Source organism: Lepisma saccharinum, chromosome 28, assembly GCF_977018435.1.
Source record: "Lepisma saccharinum chromosome 28, izLepSacc3.1, whole genome shotgun sequence".
NCBI lineage: Eukaryota > Metazoa > Arthropoda > Insecta > Zygentoma > Lepismatidae > Lepisma > Lepisma saccharinum.
The window spans coordinates 44,554,170-44,565,723 of NC_139256.1; the positions used below are offsets into that span (position 1 = coordinate 44,554,170).

The 11,554-nt window shown below is 37.0% G+C and overlaps 1 protein-coding gene across 1 annotated transcript in view; it reads left to right on the plus strand.

Moving 5' to 3' along the window:
* LOC145980924 (TNF receptor-associated factor 4-like) overlaps positions 1 to 2,834 on the plus strand; it is a 480,440-nt gene extending 477,606 nt beyond the window's left edge. Inside the window, exon 2 of the mRNA XM_083114009.1 lies at positions 1,124 to 2,834. Within this exon, the coding sequence (XP_082970135.1) occupies positions 1,332 to 2,834 (1,503 nt within the window). The 5' untranslated portion in view covers positions 1,124 to 1,331. The remainder of the gene's footprint in view (positions 1 to 1,123) is intronic.
* Positions 2,835 to 11,554: the final 8,720 nt, after the last annotated feature.

Here is an 11,554-nt window from a genome sequence, read left to right on the forward strand (position 1 = left end):
GGATTAAGGAATATAAACGTTCATATCTTCAAAACTCTGTCTAAATAATACTTAGTAGAAAAATCAAATTTGTGCAAGTGAAAGATATTTCATTTTTTTTCTTTTCTTTTTGCGAGTGATCATTCAAGGGTTTTACTGTTTGTGTTATTTGCAATTTTACTTTCGGGTTAATCTGTCAGAACAACCGAATCCGAAAAACACGACAAAGTTAATAATTAGCAAATAAAGAAAGTAAAAACGAAGATCACAAGCTACAAGAAGGTGTAGGCATCATATTCTGCTAAGCTTCCTCGTGGCAACTCCCGCACCATGGCCGTTGGTGTAAGAAGTCATATTTGGGGCTGGAGGAAGCGTGACAACTTTTCACCTGAGATTTCGGCCTGTGCATGGGACCGGTGGCCATCCAGCATCGTGAGGAAATTTGGGAGCTACGAATGAGTAGCGTCAACCGGTTACAAAAACATACAATGAAGGGTGTATGGCTCGTCGTGCTGACCACACGCCACCTAGTAACTGGTTGGCTGATCTTCCACCTCGGCAGGTGGATGTAAGGCCTGCAGTCGGTAGGTAGGCCCTGATCCTCACGGCCTGTTGCGCGACCAGTTATTACATTGAATTGTTGTTTTAAGTCTACATTTGAAACAAGGGTTAATCGGGATTGGACCTACAGTTTGAAGTGGGATCCGAACCACTATGTATCGAAAACGGGACCCCTTGATTACAAGGCGACGACGCTACAACTGCGCCATCTGGGAGGCACAAAATATCACATTTATTATTATTATCATTATTCCTCGCGGCAACAACAAATCTTCATGTAGTGAGGAAACTTCAATATGTAGTATTAAATTGTATTAACAATTTAGTTCGCACTGAAGTATCTAAAGAAATTAATAAACGGTACGGTTCTTGGCATTTCTGACGAGACTGAACGGTCCATTGCGAGCACTCAATATTGTACTACACAGGAATATGTTAATAAAATTTACAGTGAAATATTTCTTACAGATTGTAGTAATATTGTTAATACAATTATATCTCCATAGAGGTGCTATATTATTCGTATTCATTCTTAATGATGTGAATAAATCTTGAAACATAGTTTCTATTTCTCTCGTTTCAGATCAACGGCTTCTCTTCATTTCTCATCTCAGGATTGTAGAACGTGTTGAAGAAGACGTACTACCAAGAGATTAGAAAAAGTAAACGTTAGAAGAGACTTATCTCCAGTCAGAAGCCATACTGTGAAGATCGTATTGAGATAATTTCTCAGGAGCTCCATTTCATGCATACAAAGTTTTGGCGTCAGGCCGTGACTATAGCTAGGGAGAATGCCAACAGCAGCCTACAAGACATGTTTCTTTTGTGGGGAAGAAGTGGAGGAGGAAGAATTAGAAAATCATCAGTTGATCTGCAGAGTTGAAGAAGTTGAATGTGCGAATGGGTGTGGGTTTAAACTTCCACGTCAAGTGCTGATCCAACACGTGAATGAGAGTTGCAGAAAAAGAAAAGTCGTGTGTGATCTGTGTAGGGAGATATTTTTACAAGAGGAAATAGAAGAGCACAAGGGTCAGTGTTCACAACAGGTTGCGGCATGCATACTGGAGAGTGGTGAACAAATCGATAACTCTAGTTTGTCCGAACACATGGACCAAGATGGTTCCAAAGCATCATCAACGTACAACAAACATGAGATGAAATCTGAAATGTGCGTCCATTCCTGCGACATGTGTCTGAAGGAAGTGAAACCAGAGGATATGTATATTTGTCTGAAAGAGGGGTGCAACATGTCTGAAGTGGAGTGCGTGTTTTGCGATTCGTTCGTGCCGGAGGATTCGTTTGTTAAACACTATGGCACCTGCGAATCAGCACTTGTACGCTGTGCCAATAAATGTGGAGAAAAGAGGGTGAGGAAAGATCTTAGTGAACACTATCAAAACGAGTGCCCGAAAGCACTGGTACCGTGTGAGCATTGTGAGAAGAAAGTCGAGAGACAGTTGTTGGAGGATCACCACGCAGAATGCGTGAAGTTCCCAATTCCTTGTCCTCAAAGTTGTGGTGTTGAAGTTGCAAGAGAAGACGTTGAACGACATTTGGATGAAGAATGCCAGAAGCTCTTTGCTGTGTGTGCTTACAAGGATATGCAGTGCAGCTATGAAGGTTTTCCTGCAGGGATTACGCAACACATGAAGAAAGAGATGCAGCATCACTTGGAACTAACGAAAAGTGCCTTCGATAAGCTCTGTTGCAAAGTTGAAAATTTGGAAATGAAATTGGAGAGTGAGAAGAAGAAAAGTGAAGAAACAAAAGACATAGTGGAAAATATTCAAATGAAATTAGGGAGCGAGAGGAAAAGAAACGAAGAATTGCAGATGGAGGTAAAGGTATTAAGACATGAGAGTTTCTTGTGGAAAGTGAAAAACATAGCTGAGGAGATAGAAAAAGCTAAGACAGGAAGAGCTCTGAGAATATTCAGTCCCCCTTTTTACAGCGGTAAACACGAGTACAAACTGAGAGTGATTTTATACCCTGATGGTTTTCTTCCTCAAAACAAAGGCTATTTTTCACTTTACATTCAAGCATTGCCAGGAGACTGTGATTCTCTCTTGGAATGGCCCTTCACAAAACTTGTAAAGATTCGATTAGCTCAACAAAGAATGCGAGACGGGGACATTGTTGATAGTATTGGTGGATTTAATGCTTCCTTGATTAAACCACAGGAGAATACATTTTATATTTCACACAGTTTTCCTCAATTTGTCTCTCACGAAGTAGTCAACAGCAAGAGTTACATTGTAGACAATGCGATTTTTCTGGAAGTATATGTGGAATAGTGTTATTAAAGCAAAAAAGCATGGTGTAATAAGCATCGCGCTGCAGATTGTAGAGCTCGATATGGTTTTCTGTGTAGGAAATGTATAGTGTTTCAAAAGCTGGACAACACTAACGTTGATTGCTTATAACACGTAAAGTAGATACAAGTATATTTACACCAGGTTTTCTGCATTATGAAGGCACATAAAGTGAAAAATATTTTCGTACTTTTGATTGCCAATTCATTCAATATAGGAAATTCTAGAAATGCATTAATAGCTCAATTCGGAGTGATTTCTTCCAGATTGTAATTTCGGAAGAGACTATGACTATATCATAGGCCATAAGTCACTTTCTAGTAAGTGGTGATGCTAATTTGTGGTTTGTGTCCAGTGGAGCTCATGTACATCATTTGATGGGTTTGGAAATATTGCGTTAAGTGGAAAAGTTACAATTTTACATGCGATTGCACTGTAAGCACTGAGTACATATTTGAATCTGCTAACAAAACTCGCTCAACTACTATAGCGTTCCAACATTTTCAGGTGCCTGAAGAATGGCTTGCAAATAAACAGCTCTAGATTTATGTAATTTAACGCGGCAAGAAAAAAAATATTTTCCCCCACCCCTCCTAATGTTTCAAAGAGTTTAATGCCACTGTATTTTCCATAAGACTTGTGTGAGTTACGTTTCAGAAACTCGAAAAAGGACACTATAACAGGCACTATAATAAGAAAAACCATAACCTAAGGGACATACTTTCAAGAGTGAAAATGAAAATTTTTAAATTTAATTCATTTGATGTACTTAATGTTTCAAACACGCGCAGACACATATATACTGTATATACACACACATTGGTTTTGAAAACAGAAAGAAAAAGTTCTAACAATTCTATGTTCTAATCTTTAGTGGCTCAGTTTTGACCATGAATAAATACATTTATCATCCGCTCAACCTGAGGGTGGCTCTAAGAAGTTTGAGAGTTCAATCACCCCAAACTTCTTTCAAATTCCCAAAATAAACAATAAACCATGGAAATTCAGATGCTTATGCACACTAATGTTGTCATTTTAATTAACTATAGATGAGGTGGCCTATGTGTTATGAAATTTACCGATTGCACATTCTTGTAATGTCAGATGTATTTATCCTTAAATCCGATCAAGTAGAAATTCACCAGAGTATACACCCTGTGTGGTTGCACAAAATTAGGTCTTCGCCACTTACTTGATCTAACTAGAGAACTACCATGACTTAGGTTTTTCTCAGTAACTGCATGCAAAAAGTGAGACAAAAATTATCGATTAGAATTAGTTCATTTGATTAGATAGTCCGAGCTATCATATTTCGTTGTTTTTAAACGGGCAGTTAAATAAAATTAATTCATTCTTAACTGAATAGGCAACATTATATCATTCCCTTAATTAAGTCCGCCTACTTTCTAGTTGTGTCGCTCAATAATATTGCTGAATTCCATTGTTACTTTACTATTCGGCCATTCTTCAAGAAGATATCAAGCTGTGTGTACGAAAGTTTGAATAAACATGAAAGACTTACACAAATTATCTATCATAGAAGGATGGTGTTGCGTAGAGTGCAGTAAGGAAGAGCACTGCATCGTGCCATGAAGGAATTTGGCGGGGATGGGCGTATTGCACCACACATTCCCGATCTCTGCCATACTGTACGTAGCTTGAATATCTGATCCCCTTCGTAGAGTATTAAGTAAATTGAGAGTAGACACGCTAGCTCATTTCATTTGCTTGTAATTTAATTAAGTTCGAAGTTCCAAGTCGAGAAGATTTTAATTGTACTTGATATCCCACTTTATTTTTAAAGATCAAGTATTGTACCATAAATTTTGTTTTCTAAGGGTCTGAACCTGGATTTGTATTACATCCATTATTAATATAAAAATATAAAGGGAAGAATAGAAAATTTATACTTTATCATGGTTTTATTACATTCCTTGTAATTTCACTTTGAATATATTATCGTGAAATTAGCTTTTAGATAACTTAAGAATATGTACTTTATTTTTTTTTGCTTATTTGTATTGTTACGTGCTTACTTGCAAATTATATATGTTCATTACTATTATTATTATTATAATTTACTCCATATCAGTGGTTCTCAACCTACGTGAGATCGCAGCAGGATATATTTTTTTAAAAAGTAGATGCTCGATTCCAACAATTTTACTTTCAATTTTTTTCTAATTTGTCCCAAATATATATTTTAATTAATTAATAAGTCTGCACCCTTGAAATTGAAGATTAATGTATACATTATGGCATAATTATACATAGTATTAGTTCCACTATGCTTAAGCATGTTGACAAATATCAACTTTGAGTTAAATTACTTGTCAACTACTGGATGATCAAATGATTAAATTTAATTTGAAAGTCCAAGTTTTTGTTCTTATGTTGCATTTTGAACACCAAAAAATTCCTATTACTCATAATATTTCCAATGCAAGATATATTATCCTCAAAATCCCTGCACATACTAAACAGACACATTTTAGGAACACCTCTCGGTGCCCTGTATAATTGAATACAGGGTGCGATACCGGAACGCAGTTGAGAAACACTACTCAGTTCAAGTGGATCAAAGTCACACTTACAGCGATATGTTCCTTGACGGGTCAAGTGTTGTGAATGACCTCTTTACTTCTAATTTTGTTGTAAGGTTACTCCACTTAAAGACCGCAAAACTCTCATTTGTGAACAATTTGTTCTAGTTTTATCGTGTAGAGGAAGACTGGATGATTAATTTGCTTTATTTCACTTCTCTTTTTATGCCATCGCAGGGTCTTGCCAATGGGCTGGGAGCATTTACATCTAGTTTTCTTTGTAAATGGATGGCCCACTTAAGGAAGTTTTCAGATCGAAGCGACAGGTGACGCGTGTCTCTTGGAAACCGAACCTTGAACCTTGCGAAGATGGGGATGAGTGATGATATGATGAAATTGATGAATGGACACTCACAAACATCCTTGCCCAGGCCAGGATTGGAACCGAGGATCCCTGACTAACCACTCCGCCATGGGTGCCGGCATGCATAGACGAAGAGTCCAACATTCGTTACCAAATAGAAAGTAAGCGATGCGTGCCATGGTCTTGCTTGCAGAGCTGCTGCTAAAATGTTTCAGGCCAGTAATGAATTGTACAATGCCTTCTCAGTTCGAAAAATATATTCATTGTTTCACCTTATACAAGCAATAGCAGGATTCACACTGCAGTCACAGGGGTCTCTTCATATTGTAAGAAAGCTTTCACAGCGGATGCACTACTAACAGACCGAGGCGACACGATGCAACACACTTAGAAAGCCACCCAGTCCAAAAGACACGTCCGGCTGGTCTTTTCAGTTCGGTTCGAAATGTTGCATTGATTACTGATGGTTGGTTTCCAAGAGACATGCGTCGCCTGTCGTTTCGATCTGAAATCTTCCTTAAGCGGGCCATCCATTTACAAAGAAAACTAGATGCAAATGCTCCAAGCCCATTGGCGAGACCCTGCGACCGCCAAAAACTGGAGTCAAATATTTGCACACTTGCAGCTGAAAATCAAATCCGCTTGTTTTTCGTTGCGATTTCTTGGCTTTGCTCATCCATTGCATTCTGTCAATTTCTCGCGGTAAGACCTCTCGCTCCTGTCCATTCAAAACATAGAGCTGCTTGTTTCGATGTTAGCAAGTGCCCTTTTTAAGAAAACAAAAAATGGTATAGATTCTGTTGTTGTTTTTTTTCTAATGAGAATTTTACGTACGAATTTCTTGATTGCTTTAAAACTGAACGACATAGAAAATTATAGAAAAGTGTTTACACATGGAGGAAGATTAATATTTCTGCGAGAGGGGTTCGAACCAAGTGTCTCAGAATAATAATAACAACAATATATAATACGTGGAAATAATATAATAATTAAATTAAACGTGCGTCATTGCACCATAAACAATTGGACGAACAATCTCGGAAACATGCCATGCAATCTATTCTGTTCTGAGGAAGGATGTATTTAGGGAGGGCGTCCGGACCTTCTCCCCCCCGAAAGTCTTACGAAGTACATAAATTAAATAATGAAAATTGACTTGTTTAGTATTTATTGTATAATTAATGTTATTTATTTCCCCTGAACGTATTTGGAAATAAAAATTATATTCATCATACGGCTTTGAAGGACAGTACCAAAGAAGAATTGTGCACATTAATAGTTATGAAAATATGCATAAAATAATAATCTGGAACTTTATTTCTTGTCAACTGGATGTAACATTCGTTTTCGTTAATCAATAAATATAAATTCTTTATCTTTTTGTTTTTGACATTATTTTTTCCATAACAGTTGTTTCATATAAATTTTGGTAATGTTGAGTACACGTAAGCTAGATAATGAATACATGCTGTTATATCTCTCTTCTTATACCGTCTTCTTACCTATTCATATAATAATAATAATAATAATAATAATAATAATAATAATACCATATTAATTAATTTACATATTTATTTATTTTAATTTAATATAGTTATTATTTAATTTTATTATTATTGTTATTACTACTACTACTACTACTACTACTACTGAGACACTTGGTTCGAACCCCCCCTCCACCCCGCCGAAATAAATTTCTAGATACGTGCATGGTTCTGGGAATAGAGTATTTGAAAGTGTATTCATTACTTTCGCATTCACGTAATTTTCTAGGCCTGTTGTAGTCATGTTACAAATAAGCACTCCGCACGAGCTAACTAGTGTCTTGCGATATTGCTAGTACTGGGTTCGAATCCCGCATGAAGTATGGATATTTGCGTGGTGCAGCAGAGTATGTGAGGAGCTTCATGACTCCATATATAATTTTTTGCAATCTGAAATCCTGGGTTCAAATATCGGATGAAGTGCATGCTGATTATTATTTTTTACTCATCCAGTTCATCAAATCAACAAAAATTCCCCTCTAGGTTCCGGCACCAGCGTTACTTGGGGCCTACTTTGGGAAGGAAGGGGGTCGTTGGGTAGAACATGAACATTCTTTTGCAAAAGTTTTTTTTTTTTTTAAAAAAAAAAATCTTCTACAATTGTACATTTTAATAAACATGAAAATTTGTGTGTGGGGGTTTCTTCTCTTGCGCATTGCCCTCAACAACTCCAGCGCACTTTGTTTTTTAAGATTACTTTTTATATTAGATTAAATTTTAAAAAATACTTTTTATGTTAGATTAAATAGAAAATAAATCACCTCTAAGCAAAATGAAATATTATGAGAATAATCTCACGCAAAATAAACGCAAAAATCCCCCCCTCCTCAATTAAACAGTCACAAAAATAAAACGCTATTACACAATGTAAGTAAAATTAGATGTGGTACACATCTAGCATAAATTGTTTAAGGATATTTTTATACGGTGTTATGGAACTTTAAAATTAAAATGAACTGAACTGAAGCGGAACTTTATAAGTATGATATGTTCAAAAGTATGGTTTCTATGTCCACTGGGTGGGATATGATTATTCCTGGTTGGGGTGGCTCAAGATAGAGGGAAAATCCTCCTCACCCCCTTTAATCTTACCCTGCATTAAAATGAATAGATACATTTTTGTTTGCAATTTTCACATTTCGAACTCCTGATTTTCCGTTCCGTTAAATTCAAAATGAACCCAGAACAAGGCACAGAGCTTTCGGAATTGTTATCTGGATTTAAAATGTGGTTTTGAAATAACCAGAAATTCTAATAAAAACAAAGAAATAAAAACTATTTATGCAAATTTTATATTAAAAAACAGGAAATCCTTGTGCTGTTCTAAACAAATGGAATATTTCCCATGCCCTCGCATTTTACCTAGATATATATATGAGAAACGTTCTTGCGCCACTGTACGCTTGTACAAGGACAAAAGGAACAAGTGAATGTAGATAATTTAATAAATATGTTTATACATGGAGCTTTGTGATATAAATATTCGAGTTTTCATGCAACTGCAGACAAATGAAAGAAACATTTGTTGTAAAGAGATAATAATGATGTGCTTGGGTTAGAAAAACGAGGTTGCTCACTGCGCTGATAAAAATTAATTAGTAAAAATTCGATTCTTACAATAATGTGTATGGAATGAATCAGAACAAAATATTTGTTTTAGAAGAAAATATTCTGATTTTTCAAGATGTGCATACTCCTACATATTACATAAAGTTAATTAATGTTTCTCATTTATATTCAATCATGCACTTATAGGAAGGAAGAGCTCCAGCTACAGTAACCCCTGTTTCCTACTACATTGGTTCTATCCATGGGCGTATATATAGTTCACGTAAGGGGGGAGGTCAACTTTTGGTATGATTAGGGTTGCTATATTTCATAAGTGAAAATCCGGGATACTGCTGTCCGGAAGCCTGTTGGGGAGCCGGGGATGGGGGGGTCTGGAGGTGGTGGTGTTGGACCCGACAAAGTTGTGTGTATGTACATATCCATTATCATATTATTTACACTTCTTAAAAAGAAACAGAAATCTACTTCGAAGTATATCATTAATCTTGCAATTCTTTTTCGGTACCATAATGAACTATCTCACAATGTCGAAACTTTATTTGAGAACTGCGGACTGACCAGTGCGGGCACCCAATAACTGGCTGTTTACAGTAAACACCTTACTATGCAACGGAAGAGATTTGCAACTGAAATTCAGGCTGTGTCCGAAAGGTACAAAGTACAGACTTGAAGTATGGTCTTCACGGAAGTGACGTCACCTAGTGCGGTTCGAAAGCGACAAGTACACAAGCTTCGAAACCATAGCTCAGAATACGGATCGTTGCAGACTTGGGTCACGTGATTTCCGCACTCGTTGTTCATTTGTTTGAAAACAAGGAGGTAGAAAGCCAGCATCACAGGTTTAGGCCAGCAAGTTGATGGGTAAAGTTCTTCTAATGTGTGGAAATGTATGTATAAGAACATTTGAAGATGTTATCTGATTTCTATGGTGAGAAACAAGTGTTTAAAAAGCGGGGGAAACAACGAGTCCTCAGTTTTATCTACTGATCGTATTTGGCGCTGCAGTCGAAGTTCAATTCGAAAGGATTTCACTTCCAGTCCACGACTTGAAGACCGCATTGCAAGACCATGCTCGTAGGATGCTTGCTTCAAGTACGGTCTAGCACCTTTCGAACACGGCCTATGTGCTGCTACAGACGGCGGCGCTATCGTGAAGTCAGAAATTTTTGCAGCATCTTCTTTAACTCGGATTGATTGATTCATTTATCGATTTGGTGTTTCAAGTCCACTTTATGCACAGTAAGGCTAATCGGGACTGGACTTACAGTGGGATCCGAACCACTTGTGCCTCCACCAGGTATCGATCCCGGGACCGCTTGATTACAAGGCGACGACGCTACCACTGTGCCATCGGGGAGGGCTCTCTTTTAACTCGATAACTCTTGTATTATCTAGAGGGAGATGTTCAATGTACAGTTATATTGTTTACTAAAATGAGCATTTTAATATTACAAATTTAAATATAAATAAAGTTGACGAAAGTATAGTCTTAATCATTTCTTCTTTCTCACCCGATTTCAGGACATTTGTGCATCCCGAAGAAACTATTCAGGACACCAGGACAAATTATATCATTCCGGGTCTAGGTATGATCAGGCTATCAAAATCCAATCTATCGACCAGGTTACACAGTGAAGAAACAAGAGCTTGCTGAAATATTGTAAAATCTGTAAAATTTCTACAATTGGTGAATACATTTTCACAAGTCACGCTACTTAGTATTGATACTTTTCTGTTCATCTTGTGTCAAACAATTTGAGAATGTTACGGTGTTTCCCTGGTTTTCTTTCACTGCTTTTTTAAAAACAAAATTCCTTTAAGAAGATTCGAGGGAAAAAAATTATAACTGACTTGACAGTCCTAATGCAGTTTCTTATCACAGAAATCCCGAGACAATCAGGAAATTGCAGAAATTTGGTCTGCAGTGTCATCTGGTGTGTGGAATTACGTAATTTCCTTCCCATCCGTATCCAGTCCTATACGTCTCGAATTTAGGAGAATAAAAAAAGTACGAAGAAATTTTTATGAACAAGCGAATAGAACAGGAAAGTAATCTGGTAATTTTACTGAACTATAAGGAGGGTGAGTTGGACCCGTTGAACCCTCCCTTAAATACGCCCATGTTTCTATCCCTTTAGATGCGAAGTAAAGGTGCATAGAAATGTAACAAAGTGGCTTACCAGTTGGTCCAAACTCAAATGCAATTCAGATTCATTTTTGTTGAAGAGTTGGCTGTTTTACCACATGAAACTTACCTGAAGAAAGTCAATAGTGTTTATTTTCAAAATAAGTATATATGTTTGTAGTGGAAAGAAGTAAAAGATACTTGTACTGACTTTGCTTGCTAAGGTACTACTTTTTGAGTGCAAAATATTTCACGGCGATAATGAAATGTACACTGGTAAAGAAATCTAAAGTTCCAATTTAAACAAAACCGATATTCTTCACGTTGCCGCTGTCAAGTAATTTTTAAGGAGAAATAACGTTCATATGGAATGTAATTCAGTTGTGATTCAGAAGTTACACCTCTTTACTTCTAAAATGTTACTTAGTTCGAAACTATACCAAGGACCACTAAGTGAGGCGGCGAGACTGAAGTGCACTGTTACCACATATGAGAAAAACAAAGCGGCCGACGGCCAAGAATTACTGCGGGAAGCAGTACTACCAAGTCACGCTGTG